Raw genomic sequence first — 23,475 nt, forward strand, 5'->3', positions numbered from 1 at the left:
AAAAAAGGCATGTTTTCCAAATCTCTCAAACTCAGAAAACTTGTTCCTTCAAGCAGGAAGCCTGTAGTAGTGGGTGAAGCAATGCTTTGCAACAGTTATGTAACTTGCAAGCATTTTAAAGAGTTATTTTCTCTTCTAAAATTCCATCAGACATTTGTTGCAGGGGGCAGGTGTGCCTCTGCAAGGGCCATCCACAGCTTTCTGGAAGAACCCCAGGAGCTTTGAGTGGGCTTTGCCTCTTTGGACTTGCACTGGGGCCACAATTGCATGGTCTTGTTTATGTCTTCTTCCTAAAGACAGACCATCTGGTTCTCTTCTGATCATCCTTCTTCAAGAGACGGTCTGGGGCTGTGCTGTTTGCTGACAGTCAAGCAGGACATCGAAGCAGTGTTTTGTGAGCAGAAGCTGCAAAGCGAAGTCTGCAGGCAGGCGAAACACGTCGGGATCATGACATCTCCAAAGCAATGGCTTTGTGGTCAGTTCCAACGTGCTGGGTGCAAGCCCTCTATTTCGGGAACGAAGGTTTCTACAGTCAGATGGTATTTGCTGCGTGTGAGGGTACCTGTACACAGGTGTGTTTTCCCCTGTTTTTTTCTAAGATACTTTCCTCATTCACTAGGATCTCTCTTGCAATGGAGAGGGTGCAGCTTGCTCATGCTCTCTCCAATCCAATGCAATCATTGTTTTTCCCTGCCTGCTTTTTTGCAGCAGTTGTGTGGGTGTGCATATATGCATAGCACAATGTACAAGTAGCCACGGCCACAGCCTTCGAGAGTTCAGAGCCGGGCCAGGACGTGGGCGCAGCCAGAGGGAAGGAAGGAAGGAAGGAGGAATCGTGCTGAAGGCTGAGGCTAACAGCATACGCTGAGTGAGCCCATTAGCCGGGGGTGGGGAGCTTGTGGGGTCAGCTGGGTAATGTAAAGAGTGAAATGGCAATGAATTAAATGGGTGAGATCAGTGGTTTGCTTCAAGGGCAAAAGACTGAAGTGTGGCAAGAGGGGGGCCATATGCAGCGAGGTGTCGCCTCGCTGAAGCCAAGAGGTTCATTCACCCTTCCCTTTGTAGGGTTACTGTTTCGATGTATTAAAGTCTTGCCTGACGTGAGCTAAGAAACAGAGCGAGGGTTGGTCTTGTACCTGAACGTGTTGGTTCAGAAACAACCTGCTTTTGCTCAGTGCAACCGCTGCCTGCAAAGTTGGGCAGTAGCGAGGTGCCAGCTGTCTTGCGGCGGCGTGCCGCCGTGCCGCTCTGTGCCTCGGCACGCTCCGGCAGGCTGGAACCGGAGCTCCCCCGGCTCCCTGGCGTCGGAGCTGCTCCCAGCTGCGGCGTGAGGAGCAGAGCTGAGCCCTCGCCTCTTCCCTCGGGGAGCCGAGCAGCTGAGCAGCCTTCCACTGCCTGGGGGGGGTTTATGTCCCCGGAGGGGGTGTTGGGTGTTGCAAGGAACTGATGGAGAAGAGTGCAGGTCTTCACTATGGCCAGTGCAAACCTCCTTCTGTTGCTTGGGGGTGTCCATCTTGGGCATGAGCTCTTTTCTCACCCGTGTGGCATCGCTCCCCTGACCCGAGTGGGGCTGCCCAGTGTCTGACCCTCCCTCTGTGCCTCGCCGCGGTCGGTTTACTGAGCCGGATTTCATGTCTACTGTTGTCACCAGTTTCTTTGTCACAGATGATTTTTGCTGCTGCTCTTTCATAATACTGTGGTAGAGCCCTCTTGAGGACAACACAAACATGACTCCTATCCAACAAAACTCCCCAAACCCAGGGCAAAATTGTAATTTTCTTATTCTCTCCAGGACTCTTTGCTGTCACATCTCTTCTAGCTTTCAGCTGTAGCTTTGCATAAAGCTGACCAATGTGCTGCGTTTGCATGTGAGTTGCTGGATATGCTGTGCAGGGGGGTGTGGAGGGGGGTATGTCCATATCTCCTGTCTGGGCAGCAGTCCTTGTGCTCCCCTTGCAACAGGAGCTTAGCCAAGGCTGTAGGCTAAGATCCTCCACCCGGCCTGATCCTGCCTGGAGACGTGCGAGGGTCCTGAGGAAGGTGCTGTCATCCTCCTATCTGCAGGTCCTGAAACTCTTGGAGTTAAACGTGGATCTGCAGATTGTCTCCCACCCTTCCTTGTGTGCTGCTTTTCTTCCCACGCTGGCTATTCCCTGGTCCTGGTTTGCAGAGGGCTGTGATGAGTTCCTTGCTCCGGGCTGGGGCTTGTTGCTCTCCTGCAACACTGGGAACAGCCATGGGTACTGTGTGTTTGTCAGCCTCTGCTATCAACAGCATGATTTTCTAAAAAAGCTTCATTTTAAGGTCAGGTAAAACCCACCACATCTTCTGCGATCAATCTGTCATTGAGATCTGCTGGATTTTGCTAAGTTTGGGTGGCGACTCCTGCTGCGTGGCAAACACCCATGTGCTCTCCGCTTTGCAGGCTGCGGCTCCCGCGGGGCCTGTCGCAGCTTCTTTGGGCTCTGTGCCGCTCAGACCGGGTCTCCAGCCGACGGGCTCACGTAGCCGCCGTCCGCAAGCGCCGCAGATCGGCACGGCGGCGGGTCTGCGGCGTCTTCGGGAAGGAACCGTGGGGGAGTGCGGCGGGGAGGCTGCGGAGCGAGTGCCGGTACTACAGCGGCTGTGTTTGGATTAGTGACTCTGCCGCGCTTCCTGCAGCCCACGCAGGCTCCTGCAGGAGCGGGAGCGTTGCTCTGCAAATTTAGCAGCTACCTTTAGGCAGGGAGCAATTACTTTTTGGGCTGTGGGTAGAGTCATTGAGCCTGTCTGCATGTCTCATATCCGTGCCGGTGGTGACTGTTAGCAAAGCCATCGCTTTGGTTGAGCTTTGCTGCAATCGGTTTCTGACTTCAGATCGATACAAGCAGATTTATTTGGGAATTGGACATTCTAAGTGCTGTGCTGCTGCTTTGGCCTGGCCAGCCCTCTGTGAGCCTTGGCCGTGGGTCGGTGGCCCAGTGAATCCAGCCCCCGTTGCTGGGGTGCCAAGCAGTAGTTAGAGCACGACGCACAAACACCATGGTTCAGTGGCAGAGTACGTGCTAGCTCCCCGATGGCAGGAGCTGTCAAGAAAAGCGTTTCCTCTGTCTAGGAGAGAGGAACGTTTCTGGGGAGCAGGTGCTGAAGATGTTTAGCAAATGTCAGCTTGAGACCTTGCCATCCTGTGGGCAGAAGTGACATCGCTGAGAAATGTGTTATCCTGTCAGAAAGCAGCAAAAAATCCACCAGCTAAATGTTTACGAGCAAGGCAGGCCTTTGCCAAAAGCGGGTGGTTTTCCACCCCTGAGACTCATGGAGCGAGAGCTCCTTGGAGTAGTGGGAATCCTGCTCCCGCACATGCGGAGGCTGAAGGCAGAAGCCACTGGCACCGGCTGGGCAGGGCATCGCCATCCCTCCTGGGCAAAGGCTGCCAGCCTCTGCTGACCCCTGAGCCACGGCTCCTGCCTTCTCTTCTGGTTTTTTTTTTTTCTCCCTTGGCTTCCCTCTGGATTTTAGCAAGAAGCAGCCTGTGAGCTTCTCCCTGCCTCTGCTCCGGAGCCTGGAGCCTCGGTCTGCAGGGGTGGGGGGAGGATCTCGACTCCTTCCCCTTCTGCGCTGAGCAGGGACCAGGCAGGGCGATGCCAGACGAGCAGCTCTGGTGAGATGCAGATGCCTCTGTCTGATGAGTGCGGCTTGGCCTCGCGACTCGTGTAACTTGGGTTTTGACAGAGCTTGGGTAGCTGGGGCTCAGCCAGCGCTGCTGTTTATCGCTGATCCTGATGCGTTATCTCTATTTTTAGTGGTGAGATTAGGCAGGTTGTGCCCTGCTGCAGGCAGAGAGGAACCAAACGCTTTCGGTTTAGAGATTGTCTCAAGTCTTCTGCTAGTTCAGCTGAGTTGGTCTCATAACTATTACCGTTAGGACATAAGCATCTGGCCAAGCCACACTGCATTATTTCTGAATGCCTTAATCAATCCCCTAGAGCTATTTAATTTGACAGTGGCCTTCTTACTGCACGCAGTGTGCTATTTTGTATGCGAGCAAAAAAGCTTAAACAGAAAGGTTTCCTGCACATGGGTACTAAATACAGTTTTTCAAAGCTAAAACACTGTCTAAAACTTTTCTTTTCAGACCAGCTATGGATGTGGTTGGATGACTGGGGGTGGGGAGAGCTGCAGAGACCGAAAGAAACTCATTTGCCCGGTGTCCACACGTCAATGTGGGAAGCACATAATTACGTCCGGGCTAATAGGTCCGTATGGGAGTATTGTTTGAAAAATTTCTAATTTAATAAAATGGGTGGTAATTGGTTATTAGAAGAGAGTTTAATTGAAATAATTGGCATGGACACTAGTGTGCTAATTTAGTTTGGTATTTATAATGCACAGTCACATTGTTTGTTCAAGGGCAGAGAAATGGGTATTAGGTGGTGCCCGTATTTCTCAGCAAGAAGTTACAGCTAGTCTCTGGAAAGACATTTATTCAAGGAAGCTATTTAGTCACTGTTCTTGAGCTTGGATTTGGAAGATGGATTTGCTTCATTACAGTTTGATGCAGTTACACCCACGCTGCTGAGAGTGAAGGCCTTCTCTGACACTTCAGTTCCCACTTCGGATGACTTGAGATTGGTCTTTCTAGTCATCCGGAGCAGCTCCACCTCTCTGGCACAGGGACATACCCTTCCTGAGGCGCTCACACACACATACGTGCATGAGTGTGCTCGCCCACGTGCCGGCATGCAAGCAAGAAAGGGGACATTCATCTTCTCTATACACCCCTTCCTCCCCATTTGTCTGAAGTTCCTCAAGACTTGTACCCATGGCATCAGTTCCACCTCGGTAAATCAGCACCACGAGGTTTCCCCATGTGGAGAGAGGCTTTATAGTCCCATTCCTGAGTGGAGGTCTCTCATGTTGCCATCTCAGAGCTGTTGTACAGCGATTGCCATGAGCTGGAAGGCTCTGCTGCAGGAGTTAGTAATCTGTTGGGGTACTGAAAATGTTATGTAGTGAAAAGATGGTGACGCGAAGAGCCATTACATCTCATCAACCTCTTCCAGAGCTGACATTCAGCAATTGTTCCTTTTCATCTTTCTCCAAAATGCTTTTAAAGCTCAGTATTGTCACATTGTTTGGATTCTTCCCACACTGTATTTGCACTTAGAACTGCCCAGTGCTGATGGAGAGGTTTATTGCCAGCAGCTATTTGCTAAAATTGAGAGGAAAAACAATTTCTAGTCAGCTCTTGTTATGGCCTCTAATGGGAGATATTTCTTTCTTGCTAGGAACTTGTAAATGCGTTTTAATGCTGGATGCAGTGCTCTGTGGCTAAGAAATGTTCAGCTTCCAGGGTTCAGCAGTACAAAAATTTCTGCTTACAGACACGTGCAAAACACGTTGCACATGTACGAAGGATGGATGCCTTCCCAATGGTGAGAGTTAAAATAAAACCCCCAACAACAATGAAAAAGAGCAAAGCCCAGCTATCAAACCCCCAAGCTTACTCTCCAACACCCAGGGACATGCCTCGTACAGCTTTGTGAAGGAGTCCCGGCTGGCAGAGCTGTGCAGCAGGTTCAGGTTAAGCCCCGAAGGTTAATTAAGTAAATCCAAAGCCATCATTTGCATAGCAAGGTTATGCTGCTGAAGGAAGCCCTGTGCTGGTATGCAGAGGAGGCAGAGTGTCTTCTGCTCTGCCTGTGACGTGCAGGTTTTTCCAAGAGAAGCTGCCGATGCGCTTTGCCGCAGGAAGGCATCCAGCTTTGGAGGTGAGGGGCAAAGTTTGTTCATCACGTAAGCGTGCTGAAGCAGATGGCACTATGCCAGGCATGGCTTTGCCCTGCTGAATGAAGTTGGCGTTCGCACCCCCGGGGATTGCTTTGCCGTCGTCCCGTGTGTTACCGAGCTCCCGAGGGACTGCGCCGCTTCAGAGGGAGCGTTAGGGGAACGTGGACCGGGCTTTCAGCCGGAGGGAGAAGGCAAAGGAGGGACGTTCAGCTCTGTGGCAGGGAATTATGAAAGACTGAGATGAAATGCATGTCTGAATGAGTCCCGTGCCCTTTTCCAGAATTTCAGGTGCTTTTTCATGCCAGTGTGATCCCCCATGCCCTTTTGGAGCAGAATGACTTGAGAGGCGCAGCGGGTGCTGCTGATCAGGCACATATTGGTGCAGGAGAGTGCGGAGATCTGCTTTGGGGCCTGATGGCTGCTTTTCTTGAGCAACTTTTGAGAGTTGGAACAATTATCAAACCTTTAAAGGCCTTTTTCCCTCTAAGCTGCCCTGTTTCCCACTACCAGATCTTAGGGAGAGAAGGCAGTACGGCTGGACCTGCTGGTGCAGATATTAACACAATCATGATATAATTTAATCTTGATCCCATTAAACATCCTTAATGATCAGAGAGTTTCTCACTTGGTTTAATGGACTCTGTTCCAGATGATGAGGCTGCAAGATCAGACACTTGTTACAAATGTCTGTTTATTAAACAATCTTTCTTCCTAAAAGCTTCTGCCTGGCCAGAATGAATATAAATTGAGAGGATGGTGTTTGCAGTTGAGTCTTTAAGGAGACACTGTGTGAAAAATTGGAGCCTATTCCTTTTTATTTTTGTGTGTCTTTATGTGAGAGATGAGAACAGGCCAAGAATTTTTTTTTTAAGTGTGCTTTTTACTGTAAATGTATGAGGCAGTCGAGACCCGGCATCCATGGAATAGCATCTGATGTCAGACCGACTCCTGGAGCGGATATTCCCTTCCCAACAGATGATTTTGTCATGGGAGTTGAACCAGAAGCTGATGAGCAGATAAGACCAACAGTGTATAATAACCTGACTTAAGATCCTTTTCCATGGCTTTAGTTCAACTTTTGCTCTTGACCGGGCATGCTCGGCAGAAGGCAGCGCAGCTCTTGCATGTGTATGGCAGCGTTTGTCTCCTCTGGGCAGAAGTTTAGGGGTTTTTTTGCAGAAGAGGCCCCTGGGGCCTCTTACATCAGAGAAAAGGTGTTTAATGCAGTCATCTGCCCACCATAGTCACTTATTTCAGAGTACACAAAGTGGGTGGATACCTGACACTGTAAAAGACCTTTGCCATCGCTTAACTGCCGTGTTTAGGACTTTTAGGAACGCACTGCCTGTTTGTGGTGGTGGTTTGGATGGCCCAAGTATTACACAAGAAGCCTTTCTTTTCCTTTTAATGTCTTGGTTCTGAGCCCTGCTTTTGGCTGAATGTGTAAACAGAGAGACCCTGTTTGGCAGATCCCCGACGGCATCTGGGCGCAGCATGAGCTTTGACTTGGGCATTGCACATCACCTGGCTGGCAGGGACTCCGATCTCATGGCAGAACTTTCAGCTACAGCACGCTATTGATTGGTAAGCAAATTTTTCTCCTGGAAGTTAAAATAAGAAACGTACTTGAAGATCAATGGTCTGGTACAACCCCTTGTTCTAGTCCTTCCCACACACCATGATGAGGCTGTCACAGACTCCATGGAGTTCATGCTTCATTTCTGCAGCACATTGTGAATTTCTCTTTATACGGACTTGCCATTTTCTCTGTCTTATATAATGTATTATGAAATGAATGGTGACAGAAACGGGAAATGCCTGGCAAATGGCACCTAGCACGATCTAGCGACCCTGGGGAGGGAAGAAGATTTTATTACCATGAGACACAGTTGGCAGAGCTGATGGAAAGCACCAAAGCCTAAGTTTCTCCTTTGAAGATTCATCTTTTTAAAAAAAGAAAAAAAGTTTTAAGAAGGTTTTTAGATGCTAAAATTCTCCATGTTTTAAGCAGAAACTCTTAGAGCCATTTAATAAGTAAACACTCCTTTGCAGTTTAACAGATCGTTTCATTAGAATTTTAATACTTTAGTAACAAAGTCGCTGCAAAAATGTCACGCAGAAAAGGCTTGGAGTCCTTGAAAACTGCAAAATAGGAATCACTTTGGCATTTTGAAAGTCACTCTGGAATTGCTTCCTGGCGAGCTCTGCCGGGGAGCTCAGAGAGGTGTTTTGCAGCAGCGAGCGAGCGAGCCGCCTGTGCTGCCGGCTCATTAAACGCCGTAGTGTTTCTCCATCCAGAGCGTTGCTGGCTCCCGAAGGCACTTTGCTGCTGGGCTGCAAATACTGAGCGCTTGAAGAGCTCGCAAGAGGCTGCGTGGGGAGGCAGAAGGAGCCTTTTCAGCTCTTGCTGCCTGTCACATCCCCTGGGGAAAGCTGGAGCGCATCCCAGGGGAGCAGGGTATTCCCCGGAGCGGAGCGTTTTTGGACAGTGTGCCACAGAAGCTGGGGCGTGAGCGCGCTGCTGTTGTCCATCCTGCCCTTAGCTGCTGGCCGAGGATGCTCAGAGCATCCCTCGCCTTTCTCCAGGTCTTGGCTCAGCCACCTGCAGAAGGAGAGCAGCAAGGGGAAAGTCCTGGCCTCAGAGGGGAGGCCTGGGGCTCAGGCCCTCGGAAAGGCTGGAGGGACGTTAGAGAATTGCCACGGTAATTATGCCACGCGACATGAGTTTATTGCCTCCTCCCGACCGACAGCTTGGGCACGGGGACCTCTCTGTTCCTGCTCCTCCCGCGGGTATCACGAGCGGTGCCCAGGGGTGTTTACAAGGTGTTGCCAGATTCACGGGGGAAAAGTACTGCACAAACACTTAGAGTAATAAACATTTATAGTGCAAAGATCGTTACAGCTGGGAGGCACTAAACTGCAGCTACTTGCAGTGGAGGGCGCTCACCCAGCCTGATCGTCCCCAGAGCCCTGTGCCGGGGGGAGCCCAGGAGCCCCCTGCTCCTCCTGGCTGGGCTTGGGTCCTGCCCTGCCACCTTCTCTGAGCATCGCCGCCTGCCTCCCTGCTCACCGCATCGCTCTGCCTCCCTGCGCAGAGCCGGGGCTGACTCATGCTCTGGAAAGCGCTGCCCGTCCCTGCCGGCACAGGCTGCCAGCTCTGCCGGGGTGAGGACCCCGGCGCTCGTCTCATTAAATCTTGGGAAGCAGATAGTGACCCCGTTACGTACTCATCTGGAAAAGTGACTCGGCTGTGCCTGATTGCTCTGCTCTGCCTGGAGACTTTTCATGCTTCCCTTGCAGATATATATTTAGATTTTACCCAAGGGCCTTTAATTTCCTTGCTGGTGTGAGCAGCCGTGACAGGTATACAGATACCTTCCCTTTTTCATCTGGCCATTTTAACCTGTCATCAGCTTTGTTAAGAAGTGGGAAGAGATTATGAGTCACTGTAAAGCTTCAGGGTCTCATTGCTCTGCTTGTAAGCATGTAAAATGCACCACAGAAATAGGAAACTTGTCGGAGGTATCATGGCTTTGTAGGGATATTTGTTCAGCATCTGCTCGGGTCTGCTCTATTTCTTCTTCTCCCTGCTAAGCAGTCCCAAGTTAACATACTGGGTTTGCAGCTCTCATGTTCGTCGCTGATGAGCCACACTTAGAGAGGTAAAAATGGGTTTGCAAAGGCTGCGATGACAGTTCTGGGATTCAGCGCGCGAGGCTCTTGCGTCGCAGTTATATAAGGGCTCTCGCCGACTCTCCGGGTAGTCGGGGAGTTACTTGGCGAAGGGGACCTGCCGTCCCTCCTCTGGGCTAGCCAAGAGGGGACTTGTTTGCAGATCCCCTACATCCACCCGTGGGGATCAGGGCGAGCCCCCCGGCAGTGGGAACTGCTCAGTGCACCGGGCGGGAGGGAAGCCACAGGGCATGGCTGGCTATTGCTGCGCAGTTTCTGAAGTCCTGGGTCCTCTCTTCTAAATGCTAATGGTTTGAAATTGTTAACATTTGAAGTGTTAATGCAGCAAACTCGGTGAAGGGGAGAGAAATCAAAAGCTCTTGTAGTATCAGACACGCCGTCCCCCTCTGGGCTTGCAGCCTGCCTGCAAGCTCTGTATGTATTTTCTTACTTTACATAATTTTTCCACCTCTCTCCATCAGCCCAGCTCTTCAAAGACTTCCTTCTGTTTCCAGCTGTCTTGCTGCTGTTAAATATGCTCTCCTCTGTGCTTTCCAAAATGTTCCTTCTGCCCTGAAACTCCAGTGCTCCAGTTTATTAGAGAAGTCTCTCAAACTCTGCTGAGGAGACACTGGGCAAGGCAGTGAGCTGCTGCCAGGTGCCGTTCAGTTGTACTGCCTGATTCAGCTGCCAAGACTAAACAGGGGAAGTGAGAGAGTAAAATGCAGTCAGTTAATTTCTGCCTGTGTCATGCAAATCTTTCAGGCGAGTGCCTGGTCTCTGGTGCGGCACCAGTTGGCCAAAGGTTTCTGCAGCTGTGTGATGGTGTCGGTGAATATTGGTGTTCCCCTGCGCCAGGCTCTCTCCTGTTGGGTTTCTTTGGTTTGTCGTGGTGCTGAGCACCCTCTAGCAGTGCATGGGGGGATGGAGCAGCCCCCCCAAACCCACCGTGGTGGGAGACAGTCCCACGGGGCGGTGCAGCAGGGAGATCCTCAGAGGTGACACCATGCCGAAGGTGGACGTGGCTGCAATGGTGGCGTTGAATGGAGACAGGTCTTCTGTACGGTTGTGGGTTTGGCAGTAACCGCTCAGCCCAACTGCCGTCCCAGGCAGCTGCTGTGATGACAGAAATCCCTGCAGTTTGTCAGCTTTTCCTGAAATGCTTTTAATGACAGTTTAATAATAACACTTAGCGCTTGGTACAGAGCTTCTCACCCCTGGAACTGAAATGCTTTACCATGAAGGGTAAGGACCATTATCCCCCATGTTCACAGGGGGGGGAATAGATGATTTTATTTGTGAGAATAATTATAACAAGTGGAATTAATCAACTTTTCATATGAATGGTGTTGCTTTTTAAAGACAAACGTCGGGAAAGAGTCCTAGATACAAAGGAGAACTCACAGTGGTGTAGATCCATCTGACAGCTTCTCGGGGAACTCGTCAGTGCCTGTGGTGCAAAGGCATTAACCTGCCAAGGCAGCGTGCGGAGGGAACAGAAACCAGTGTAAGTAAGTGAAAGACAGGGCACAGTATTGACTTACTGGTGCCCTAGATCTGGGTGAGCAGGCGCTGCAGGGAGCTGCTGTTGCCCTAACCCCAGTGTGTATTGCTCCCTCTGCACCTCGCCTCTCCAGCTGCTCAAAGCCCCATTGCTTGGGAAGAGTCTCCCAGCTCCTGAATGTCCTCTGGGGCTTGGTGCACTCCGCGTACTACATGGAGAAATTCCACTGAAATAATTACTGGTTCTAGTTTCTTAGCTGGCGGGGTCAAAGAGGCCATAACCTCTTACAAGCTCCTGCAAAGTCACTGGGGGTTGGGCTTTTTTTTCCTCCTTCTCTGTCCTGCTCTACATCTCCCTCTTGCATCTTGGCCCTCTTCAGACTGCCGGCTTGCAGAGGAAAAGGGCTGGGTTCTTGTGCTGAGTCCAGGGAGACAGAGGCTTGTTCTGGCTCGGACCTTTTGGTGTGACGGGAATGCACATGGTGAATAATAACGCCTCTGTGCACCGTGAATGCAGGTGGGAGAGTCACTGAGATGCTTTCTCGTGTTGCTGCCCTACTGCTTACAGCCCATTACTGGTTCTGTTTGTGGAGATGCCAAGACATGGATTCACCTCAAAGAAAACTGAAGTTCTGGGAAATCCTCCCATTATCTTTGGCAATCTGCTGCTGAGGGCCTCTGCTCGTAGGCACCGCAGGAGAGGGGAGGGCAGGAGCTGTGACCCGTCAGATACAGAGCGCTACAGGAGCAGTAGCACGGACACGTTTGCAAGTACTTTGAATTGCAAAGTGCTGCTATGGACTTGCCTGGCCCTAACCTGGCGTGGAGCAGCGCTCAGACAGCACCAGGCCCACGGCTGCTCGGCGGCATCCACATCTCTCTCGTGGGGAGCAGCCTCTGGGAAGCCCCAGGTCACCTGGATGCATGTCTCTGTGATCGTACATAGCAGTCACCATCAATCCCTGGCTTTCCCCCGGCCTCTTCAGGAAGGATTTGATCATCTGTGTCTATTAAACCCCGATTTTCATTGCACAGCTCATCTCTGAGAAAGATCTGCTGGCTCTCCACAGCAGCTGAGTGCTGAGGTCCTGCTCCCATGCCGGTGGCCACGTGCCAGAGAGGACCTTCCTCTCCAGGCTAATGGAAAGAAAATGGAAAGAAGTTTTTAAATTGACTCTGAATCAATACAAACAGTATTTTCTAAGCACTTTTATTAATAAATATACACATCATTGCTGTCCAGAGAGGATTCCCAAGCATCTCCTGTATGTTCTAATATCTCTGCAACCTGAAGTAATCAATGTATTGGTATCGTATTTTTGACTGTAAAAGGAACTGAAACTCTGGATTCAACCCTCTCATTAACTGCAACTCCACCTGCTGATTGATAGTGAAAAATATGGGCAGAAGGACCCATCTTGTGAGGAAGAGAGTTACTTGGGCCACTCTTGTGCACAGTGCGCTGTTCAGGAGAGCAGGCGAGGGTCTCCCGGGGGTCTCTGAGTGTGTCTGTGCTCCCACCACATCCCTGTGCGGAGGAGCAGGGCTGGCACCCCACAGGGATGGAAGGGTCACGTCCTATGCACAGAAGGAGGATGGAGCATCAACTTTTTTTTTTTTTTTTCATTTTTTTCTTTTTGGCAAATTTGTTATTTTAACTGAAACAAATGTCAGAGGAAAAAATATTCTAGTGAGGAAGCAGAAGCTCCATCTTCTGTAATTTTAACTTCCCATTGAAAAAGAGAACAATTAATAAACAGAAAAAAAAATCTTTACATTTCTGCAAAAATGCTGACATTTCCAGCCAACTCTGGTGAAGAGGGGTGCTTCTGCTGGTGCTTAAACAGTGCTGCTTTATGCAGCTCGGTGCTAGCCTGGTTGCAGAAGCCTCGTGGTGGGGCGTGGAGTTGTTTTTGCAGGGCTGTGTGTGAGCCTAGGCAAGCTCACAACATTGGCAGTTTTTGAAAAGCTATTTTGCAAAATGCATGGTGACAATGTAGGGCATTCCCTGGTGACTAAAGGGCGAAACCAGCGCATGTGCACTTCTTGAAAAACGCTTCAGCAAATGGCTGGGCCAGATTGGTTTGTAACATTTGTCAAAGTATTAGTAATGCTCTAAAGTTTATTAAGCCATTAATGTCATGCTATGACATTTGTTGGGGTCTTGAAACATAGGAATTGTTTGTGGTGGTAGTAAAATTGCTGGGATCTTGCTTTTTCTTGGAGCTATTAAGTAAAGGGAGGTCAGGACTGCCCTGCAAAGGCAGCACAAAGACCAAGCAGCCTGACGAGGAGCAGCCGGAGGGGCCGTGCAGGGCGCTGCTCCTCGGGAGCCGGGCAATAGCCCAAATGGAAAAGTGATTTTCCTAGAGCGGCTCGCCAGTGGGTCCATAGAACCGGGTGTTCGCTAGAGAGATAATAATGAGCCTTAATGACTTTTCAGCTCGGGGTCCCTTGAATTATCACTGTATTTGTATGAATGCAGTTCCCTCCTGCAGAGCAGCAGCTCTGCCATGGCTGATAAAGTTTCTCGTGAGATGCTGACGTGGTTGTGAGCACGGACGTTTTCTAGCAAAATGTCCTCTCCTACACAAGTTACCTTTTGTGGTTTTGAAAGTATCTTTGCATAGTCGATGCCTTTCAGGGTGATTTCTCAAGATTTTAAAATATATTAAACTGGCTTTTCTTACAGAAGGCTTTACACACTAACACTTTTGGGTTGTATCTCAACATAACGGGTTTGTTTGCCAGAAGAATATGAAAAAAACCCAACCCTTTCCTGTTTCATCAACTAGTTATAATGGGCCAGGTCATGCTTTATTAAAAATAAGTTGAAGAGCTGCATAAAAGGAGTTTTGGCAGTTGGGACTGAAAGCTACCTGGATAAAAGGAGAATATTTAACAATGCAGTTGCTGTGGATTCAACTAAGACTAATGAAGAATCTGCTTCTTTCTAAATCTTATTTTCAGAAATATCATTGCCACTGTAACTGCTGTGCCACAATTCCCAGCCATCTCTCCAGCCCTTGGCACAGCAGTGGTCTCTGCATAACGCAGACACTGAAATGAGAAATCAGCAGTTTGTAATGGGCTCTCAAACTAAAATTAAACATCAATTTCCTGGCTTACAGTCAGATGGTTGACATTCGGTTAGCTAGGCAAATATTTCTGGACCTGAGGAATTATTCGGACTTTGATGTTACTGGGGTTGTGTTTTGTCAATTTTCACTCTCGGATTCCCTTGGAGAACGTGCTGTACAAACAAGGTGTTTGATGTGTAGTTTACCCTTGTATACCATGGGTGGAACACAGACAACGTGTCCCTGCAGAGCAGGCTCACCGAGCTGTACTTCAGGTTACACTTACAGCCATGGCTCTTTCTAGGAACGTGCAGTTTCTGAGCAAGAATGAGTGTTCTGGGTGTGCTGCGTGATGCATTTTGCCTGTTGTGTTATTTGAGTTCAGGGTAAGCATAGAGCAGCCATGAACGGGCATCACCAGCACCAGGCACAGGCAGTTAGTCTTAAACGTCTTTTCCTAAGTAACAGCCCTTCACTTTCTGAGTTACAGGAAAGTGGCTTTATCCATTCCGTGTGATGCTTTACCCTTTGACAGACAGAGACGTACTCCACCAACAACCCAGCACTCAAGTGCTTTTATTTTTCCTTTTTTCTCGTCAATGCCCTGGCTTCCCATCTCCCAGCCGAGAGGACCAGGGTGCTTTTTCTGCATTGCTGGTGGCTCAGTGACCCAGACAGCTCTGGCTTGGGATGAGAGATGTTGCTGGGGCTGTAGGTCTTTAGGTGAAGTGTGGAACACATCGTGTTGCCTGAGAGAGGAATATTTTTCAGACAGAACTTCAGCAAAGGAACTGCTTCAGCAGCCCAACGCGGATCTGAGCAGCTCTGTGGGATTCTTCAGCCTCGGAGGGGTTCTCCTCAGCATCAGGTGACCTCTTTTCTCCCTTGGAAGGGAAATGGCTCTTCAAACCAGCAGCCCTGTTTGCAGTTTCTCATGACCCTCCGCTTTCTTCTGGTTTTTGTGTCTTGGTTTGCGTTTAAGTGCTTAACAGGAAAGACGTCTTCATGTAAAGGGTCCCGCAGGCAGGAACTGAGTGTCTCAAGAGGTTCTTTGATGTGTTTTTTGTCACCTTCTATACAGCAAAAGTATGACAGGAGAGTTTCCATTTTCTGTTAAAATTCCCCAGGTCTTTCCCTAATACCTCTTCTGTTCAGTGCTGCTGCTTGTTGGCATTAGAGCTGAGATTATAATTTAAGCATAAACCACTTTTCACATCAAACCTCAATCCTGAAATTAATGTTCTTCTGGAATTAGGACTACAATATAGCGTAGAATTTGCAAATAGCTCCCTAAAAGAGAGACCTGATTGCCCCAGTCCCAGCCACCCCTGTTGTCCAGGAGGATTCATCAGGCCCTGAGCTGGGCACAGTCCAGCCCAGAGGGCTAACGGCAGTAATTATACCTGGGGCTTGAGAACAACACCCTGAAGTAAACAGATATGGAGCAGTAAGTTAAAGATGAGGCTGAAGCAAACCATGAAGCGGAAAGGAATGACTATTAGAAAATGAATGCATTGAGCTAATGCATCATTTTGAGGGAAAAGGAGAAATTAAATGTATGCTGAAAGCTGGCACATCAGTAAATGGGCTGTGGGTTTTATCCATTTTATATTTTAAAATGCTGAAATAACGTATGTCTTACGGTGAAATCCCATTAATAAATAATGCTCTGAGTAGGGAAACAAGGGTTTGGTTAACAGGAAACGGGGACTTGGTTTCTCTTCCGAGAGCAGACAGGGGCTGCCTTTGTGTCACGGGGTAAGTCATCGTTAGGTACTGATCTTAGGGGGAAGAACAGCAGGCAGAGCTCATGCCTGACACTGATAAAAGAGAGGAAAAAAAAAGGACTGGCCTTTTCTTCCCAGAGTTTGGCGCAGGACAGTGGTGCCGGGTGCTTCGATAGCCTTGCGGGGGTATGGAAGTGTGCAGTGTGGTTAGGGCACGCAGCTGGTGCCAAAGGAAAATGTCAGCTTTTCATTCTGAAAGTGAAGTACTTTGGATCCCAGATTTCCCATTTCAGGGGAGCTTTTGCCCTTACCTCAAAGACAGCCCTCACACACCTCTCTGTTCTCAGACTCTGGGAAGACCCTTCCAGCTGTTGAGGTTTTGTACATAATGTTCTTTTTAAAGAAATCCTGTTGTGAGTTTAATTATTTGCATTGGCTTTTCATGTTGCGATGTCTCGCTGGTGATCAGTCAGTGAATTTAGTCTTTATATTTAAAGTATGCAGTGGGGCAGCATTGTCATGCAACAGTGGTGTGCAGTGGAGCAGCATCGGCACACCATGGGGCAGCATCGGTGCACCACGGGGTAGCGTTGGCATGCGGTGCTGGCATGTTGTGGGGCGCTGTTGGCATGTCGTGGCGTGATGTTGGCATGTCATAGGGCAGTGTTGGCATGTCGTGGCGTGATGTTGGCATGTCGTGGCGTGATGTTGGCGTGTCGTGGGGTGGTGCCGTGGGGCCGCTGTCCGTGGTGCTGAGCCCCGTGCCTGGGGGAGCGGTTCCGACCCAGCACGCTGCAGTGCTGTCGTGGTCCGCTTGAAGATGCTCCGTGTTGGGAGCTGGCACCAAGCATGAGCTGGAGCAGCTATGGACTGGTGGCATCCCCAAAAGAGGGCAGAATGGATGACCCCCCCCTTTCCAGTCCCACCTGCGCACTGGGGGACTCCCGGGTTTAGCTCCTGCTCCGGACACCCCTGGCCACAGTGAATTCCCTTTTCTGTTTGACATCTTGAGAAATTGATGCCAAGCATGTTCAAGGAGCAGCAGCTTTTGTTCTCACCTGAAGAGGGAAAGCTGAGTTGTTCTGGGACAGGTAGCGCGCACCTCTCCAGGCGCTGTTTTAGCCTGGCCAGGCGAGCGGGGATTGAGTCCCTGTGGCCGCTCAGAGAGAAGGAGCGGCGAGTTCCTCTCTGCTCAGTTCACAGCGGGTGCATTTAGGAGGGGACCTTGCTCTGCTGCTTTGTGTCTGCGAGCCAAGCACGCTGAGTCTATTCCCTGGCATGCAGTCCACACACTGCTCTTTACACAGAGGAATAAGATAAAATAGCTTCCTCCCCCTCACGTTGCTACTGAAAAACAGGGATGGGGAAAAAATAATCCCTCAGCCCCTGCCGTGCTTGTGGTGATAAGAGCAATGCAATCATTTCTTTAAAGGAAGCAGCCAAGGCAATTACATTATTTACTAAACAAAGCCATTTCAGAGATTTCTGCATTGTGGATGTTTTTTCAGTCATTTTGCACGAAATTCATTGCAGCAGCAAGGCCAGAGAGTTTGCCTTGACTCTCCTCACTACCAAAATAAATGTACAGGGCAGGATTGTTCCACTGAGCAGCCGTGAGTGGGGAGAGAGAAGAAGGAAGAGATGGTACGTGCCGACAGCTCTAAACTGAATGCGGTGAGGATTGCTATGTATGAGAGAGTTCAGGGGGAAAAGAGGAGGAAGTCGGAGAGGCAGCCAAAGCTCACGGGATGGCGAGAGCCAAGCTGAAGAATTCCCCTTCAGAGAGCAATTCCCACGTAAAAACTGTCCCACCAGCCACGACAGAAGATGTCCATGGGGTGAGCCCCTTGTTACCGGCTCGGAGGATGGGATCCTTGGGGAGTGATGTCGGACAAAGGTATTGCAGGACTGCAGTGATGCGTGGGGCTTTGTGGGTGGGGGAGGCAGCACCTTTTATCTTTTAAATGAGAGAGAAAGGATTAGTGCCACCATGGGCTGGAGGGGTGGTGGATCAAATCTTTCTGATAGCTATGTTAAAGAGCCACACCAGCTCCAAAGTTGTATTATGAAATAGGTAGCTGGAGCAGAAGAAAGCCAGTTCCTTTAAATTTTTTATAAGTGCTTCTTGGTTTTTTTATATGCCAAAAGCATGTCTGAATGGCAGCCCTGAGACTGTGGGGCTGCCACACAACACTGTTAACTTGCATTGCGCCTTATCTGTGCAGTATAAGACCGAAGCTTATTTACACTGCTAATGCCACAGTATGCACTGTACATAAGCACCATGTTCGCATGGAAGGAGAGATGCTCAATCCCCCATCTGAGGAATAATTTATCTACAACTGCAAAAAAAAAAAAAAAAAAAAAAAAAGAAAAAGCTACCATACAAAATGCTGCAGCCTCTTTCTGCAAGCACACAGCTGATGTGTACAGAAAGAAATGAGCTGGTTTTGAGGAGAATAAAAATGCTTTACATTGCACTTGAATTACAGTGTTTCAGAAGAAGCCAGGTCCCCTAGTTATGATGAGGATGCATATGTCAGTAATTTAGTTCTTGTTCTGTTCATTCCATTTTCTGTTTTATTCCACCCCCCCCCATCTATTCAGCCTTTCAGCCCATCCATGCTGTCTTCCTTCTTGGCAAAAATTGCCTCACCTGTGATTGTGTACTGTATATCTTCTAGGATGTAATTTGGTGCTGTTTCTAGCTCTGGTTTCCAGTGCAAATTAGCACTGTAGGAAAGCTGCTGCTGATGGTGAATTTTACTTGTTTGGCTTTAGATTGGAAGGAGTTAACCACCTCAGCTTCAGTATCTTGGTGTATCTCACCGGTGGGCTGGGGGGAAGATGGCAACAAGCCAGGATTAGCAGATGTGGTCCCCACTGGGGAAGCCGAGGAGGGAGGTGTGCATTGTGGGAGCAAGGCAGGGGCATCGGCATGGTCATTCCCCCAGTGCCGACTTTAGTTTCCAGGTCTGGGATGCAGAGTCCTGGCGTACTTGCGGAACTGAGAGTGCATGTCTTGGTCTGATGTGTGGTGTGTCAACTCTCCAGATGGCACCGATGCCAGTTCTCTGGTGAGCAGACACTTGGATCTTGTGGGTTGGTGCCTTCTGACTTCATGAGGCAAGGGCTTACACGTGTGGAAAGCTGCAAATGGGCATCGTGGGGGGGCATTGGAACTAAATCCCTGAAGCTTGTGTGGTCTCCACATGTTTTGACAAGCAATCTGTATCTGCTCCCAGTGTTAATCAGACTGCTTTCACTCTATTTTCGTGTCTTGCTTTCATTGCTTCAAAGAGACATCAAAGATTGACCTATTCTGGGGGTACCTACATCACTGAAGGCATGTCCCCAACAGTACTGTTGGCGAAGCCATTGGAGTGAGCTTGCTGCCTTCCCTGTGCCCTTCCAGGCACTGTTGACGTACCCCTCATAACAGTGCCAGGATGTTCACATCCAGATGCACTGGGGCTAGAAAAAGACTCCTACTTGCAACTGGGGGACTCTTGCAACTCATCCCAACCACTGCTAATCAGCTGCAATTAAACACCCAAGAGGGGCTTTTCCTTTTCTGCGCCCAGGGGCTTGGTGGGTTCCTGCCCAGGACCAGGGAGCCAAACCTTCATCCCAGAGCTGATCCTCCTTTTCTCTTGGGGGAAGCATGGCACAAAGGAGGGATGCTGCAAGACATCATTGGATCTGGGGGAGCAGCAATTCAAAAAATCGCATAGCTACAGTGTTTTAGGGGACCCTTGCCAGAAGGCCAAGCGTGCAGAGTACAAGCAGCATGCCTCAGGGCTTTATAAAAGAACCCAATTCCCTGTGTTTCGCTGGAATTTCAAGTGTTTTGCTGCAGTCTTGTTGTAAGCAAGTGATGGTACCTTGGGCTCTGCTGCTGAGAGGTAGAGAAGTTGACGGCAACGCTTCTATGCTCCTTTGGCAGCGGGCAGAGCCCTGAGAGCTGCCGCTTGCAGTGTCTGAATTCCCGACTGCTGGGCTTTCCTTCTTCTCTGTGCGCTGCTGCTCGACAATTGAGTTGGCAATTAAGATTGAGATTTGTGCACTTCTCTTTCACTCTGTGTGCAAGCAACAAAGGCAGGAAGATTGCTTTGGAAATGATGAATAGTGTGTTTGAGATGCTTCGTCTCCTCCAAAGCCAGACGCAAGCAGCGTTATCAAGTTAGCAGTGACAATTGTCACTGGGAGTTGGGAGTGAAATTACCAGGTGATGGTGGAAGAAGAAGCTGTGTTACAGGGTGTTCTCAGGGATGCAAATGAATTCTCTAGACGACTGAAGCCAGTGAAGTTTATTCTCACCTACTTTATTTACCTCCTTACTCTGTCTCTTAGTCATTGCAGCATCTCAAAGCTTTTAGGGGTCCTCAGTCAAAACAGGAGGAAAGGATTTGAATTCATCTGAAGAGAAACCACTCCACAGCCATGTATTATTCCACATCTGGAGGAAAAAAGGGGAGTTCAGGGCTGGCCCTGGGCATCTGGGATGGGGATGCTTTCCTGTGGGTGGAGAGCTGTGGGTGGGATGGGACGGGCCCAGGCTGCTCATGTGGAAGTGGCTGCTGCTGAAGATGCTTGGAGCTACTTTGGTACATCAGGCGATGTGACCAGGGCAGGCTCCCGGCTGCTCCGGGGAGGGCAGGCTCTGCTGCCAGACCTGCAGCCTGGGCACTGAAACTCTCCTGGCACGCAGCAATCACGCTGCTGGAGCGAGCTGTGAAAGGTTGAGTCTTTCCCCTACGAGCTGGGCTTTTCCTGAGGCAGGTTGGTCCCGTGTAGCTTGTGTTGGGGGGGAATTTGAAAGAGAAAGGTGTGATAGGGAACAAAGTCACAGAAAAGCCCAATGCTGCGCTGTGCTCTCCATGGAGCGGCTCTGTGTTTGGGAGGAAGCTGCTGGCAGGCGTGAGGACGTGTAAATATCTGTGTTTGGATCCCATTTCATGGGCCGGTGATCTCTCTGTAATACTGGAGATGTGCATTTAAAACCACAAACAAACATTTTTACAAGATAATCATGTCCTGTTTATGCAGCTCTGCTGGAAGTAGGGGAAACTCTGACCACTACCCGTCCTGGGGCAAACTGATACTCTTAAGGGACTTCAAACATAACCGTAAGGTATCTGGTGTTGAAGCTCTGCCCTAAGCCCTGCGAGGGCCAGAGGCTGGCAGTGCTGTGTGTCCCCTCCCTGCCCTGCGTTTCCACCCCTGTCTCTTTGAGTTGTGTTTGCTGAGCTGCCAATAGCCGAAATCTGAACTGCTGAGGTTTGGGGAAGAAAATCAGCATTGCAGAAGAGTTGATGTTGGAGAGGACCTCTCGAGGGCTCTGGTCCAACCCCTTCTCAAACCTGGACTAACTTTAAAGTTGGCTCAGCTGGCTCAGGACCAGTCCTGCTGAGTTTTGAACATCTCCCAGGGTGGAGATTTCTCAGCTTCTCTAGGTGCCTGGTTCAGGGCTTGATCACTCTCAGGATGAATAATTTTTCCCTTGCTGCATCTTGTACCTGTTCCCTCTTGTCCTTTTACTGCACGCATCCGAGAGGAGGCTGACTACACCTCACCCGTCAGGTAGCTGAGGGCAGCAATTAGATCCTTCCCTCCCTTTTTCTCCTTCAGTCCCACCTCCCACAGCCTTGCCTCGTCTCTCGGTTTGAGATATTTTTGGCAGGAATAAATGGGACTTTGCTTCAGCCATGTTGCAGTCAACAAGGTGGCTGCAGTCTGCTCAGTGAGAAATAGCAGCACTCTGCTAGGGCAAGTTTAATGCAATGTTTCTTGGAGATAAAGCACTTCGGGAAGCGAGGAAGCCACCCAAACGTGTCTGAAAATGTAATTTCTGACCAATTGATGTTTATTCCCCCAAGGGGCAGCCAGGCATTAACAAACAGGTCTTACTAAATGTGTTTTCATCGCCTGACGCTGACCAGTGGGAAGGTCCAGTCTGGCCATTGAAACCCTTATAACCACTCTGTCCTTGCGGCCAGGTTTCCCGGTGATGATCTCCATAGCAGGTCACGGCAGCAAGTGCCTGGGTGCAATTGCCCCTGCTGTCGAACCATTGCTGTGCCGTATTATTGAATCCCCTCCCAGGGGGACAATAAGTCAACAGCTAATTTTTTTTTTTTTTAACATTTCTTTAACAAAAGCTTTTTCCCACAAAGAGCTTTTGGAGATGTATCTCTGTCTTCAGTGAACAGCATGTGCTGGTATGCCACTTCAGCTTTTGGTGAGGTGCTTTTGTGCAGGAGAAATGCTGCGGCAGGACTTCCCCCGAGCGGGCATTGCCCACCCCTGCCAACACGCACGGTCCGGCCTCGATTCTTCTGCCGCTACTCTCTTGGCTGCTCGCTGAGGGTTTATATCAGACATTTAAGAAATGCTGAGGCTGGGGGTAGTGGGATGGTTTGGTTATGGGAGGATTTCTGCATCTGTGCCAGACCTAGCTCCTGCACTTCTCCACTCTGAGCCGGGACCGCCTGTGCCAATTTGTGAAGGTGGCACTGCCGCGTGTCCCGGGGGGGGGTAGGAACCGGCATCGCTGCAGGCAGGGTCCCTGCGGGAGCCTTCACAGAGAAGACCTGAAAGAGAGCCCAGGGGATCCAGAGAGTTTCGCTTACAAAGTGCTTTGGCCTTGATCCACCTTCCCTCCGGCTGGGCTGGGCAGCCCCTCGCGGGGATGTATTTCTGGCAGTGGGAATCTCTGTACGGAGAGCGCTGAGTCCACGTCAGGCTTCGCTATGCCCCGCGGATGTTTGCTGACAGGGTGTTGATGCTCTGCGATGGTTGCCCAGACTGGAGCATGGCATCTCCGAGCCTTTGGTTACCGGCAGTAACCAAACTGCGGGCTGGTCTTGGAGCTGGGATCCAACCACCCAGCCTGCCTGCGGGTCCGTGCCCAGTGTCCCTGTGGGAAGGTGCCCGCTGAGCATCGCCTCTCCTCGCAGCCTTGGGTGTAGTTTCCTTGGGTTGTTCTTCCAGGCACTGTTGTACAGCTCTGGTGACCACGGGAGGTGGCACTTTAACCTGGGCATTTCTTTCCCGTGTAGCAGCGGGCATTGCTGTGTGACGCTGAGCATGTTTTTCAGTGTAGGACCGCTGCAAAAAAGGGGCAGGGTGCTCAGTCGCCGAACTCCGTTATAAGGGCAATATGCAAACGCACTGCTTGATCCTGATGAACAGGAAACGATCCCAGATCCCGGCTGCCAGCCCAGCGAGCTGACAGCTGGCATCCTTCGCACTAAACAGAGCCGTTCGTAAACACAGCCAGCGATTTCATCCTGGGCTGCGGCGTGGGGGCTTGAGCCCGGTTGTTTCTTGTGCTCATCCCGGAGCTGCGCTGGAATGACCCCGAGCTCTGCTCATCCTCCCTGCTCTGTACCCACTCCTCTGCGTGGGGACAAGACCCACATCACTGTGTCCCAGCCAGGGCTCAGCTCTGAGCTCCCTCCTGCGGGTTTCGGTTGTGTTTCAGTGGCTGGTCCCGTGTTTGTGCTCCCCATCCCTCAAATCCCTGTCCCCAGGCACACTCTGGCAGAAAAGCGTTTGCACCCCCGTGAGCCCGGGGTGATGCTAACCTCTGAGCTGGCAGCACTGCAACCGGGTGTCTGAGGGGAACAGGCTGAGCTCTGGAAGTGCTGAGCACTCCTCCCACGGCTGCTGGTGAGATGCCAGCGCTGCTGAAAATCTTGGTGCCCTATATAGGCGCTGAC

General features: G+C 50.2%; 1 protein-coding gene across 9 annotated transcripts in view; it reads left to right on the forward strand.

The window, feature by feature from the left end:
• KCNT1 (potassium sodium-activated channel subfamily T member 1) overlaps positions 1-23,475 on the forward strand; it is an 89,371-nt gene that overhangs the window by 25,493 nt on the left and 40,403 nt on the right. Inside the window, exon 1 of one of the 9 annotated variants that reach the window (XM_052815484.1) lies at positions 17,288-17,648. The exons of 7 other annotated variants lie outside the window; for them this stretch is intronic. In XM_052815484.1, coding sequence (XP_052671444.1) covers positions 17,500-17,648 — 149 coding nt within the window. In that variant the 5' untranslated portion in view covers positions 17,288-17,499. Of the gene's footprint in view, positions 1-17,287; positions 17,649-23,475 lie in introns of those variants that run through there. One more of the 9 variants, XM_052815487.1, reaches the window with a different exon arrangement.

The sequence above is a fragment of the Harpia harpyja genome, chromosome 19 (genome assembly GCF_026419915.1).
Source record: "Harpia harpyja isolate bHarHar1 chromosome 19, bHarHar1 primary haplotype, whole genome shotgun sequence".
NCBI lineage: Eukaryota > Metazoa > Chordata > Aves > Accipitriformes > Accipitridae > Harpia > Harpia harpyja.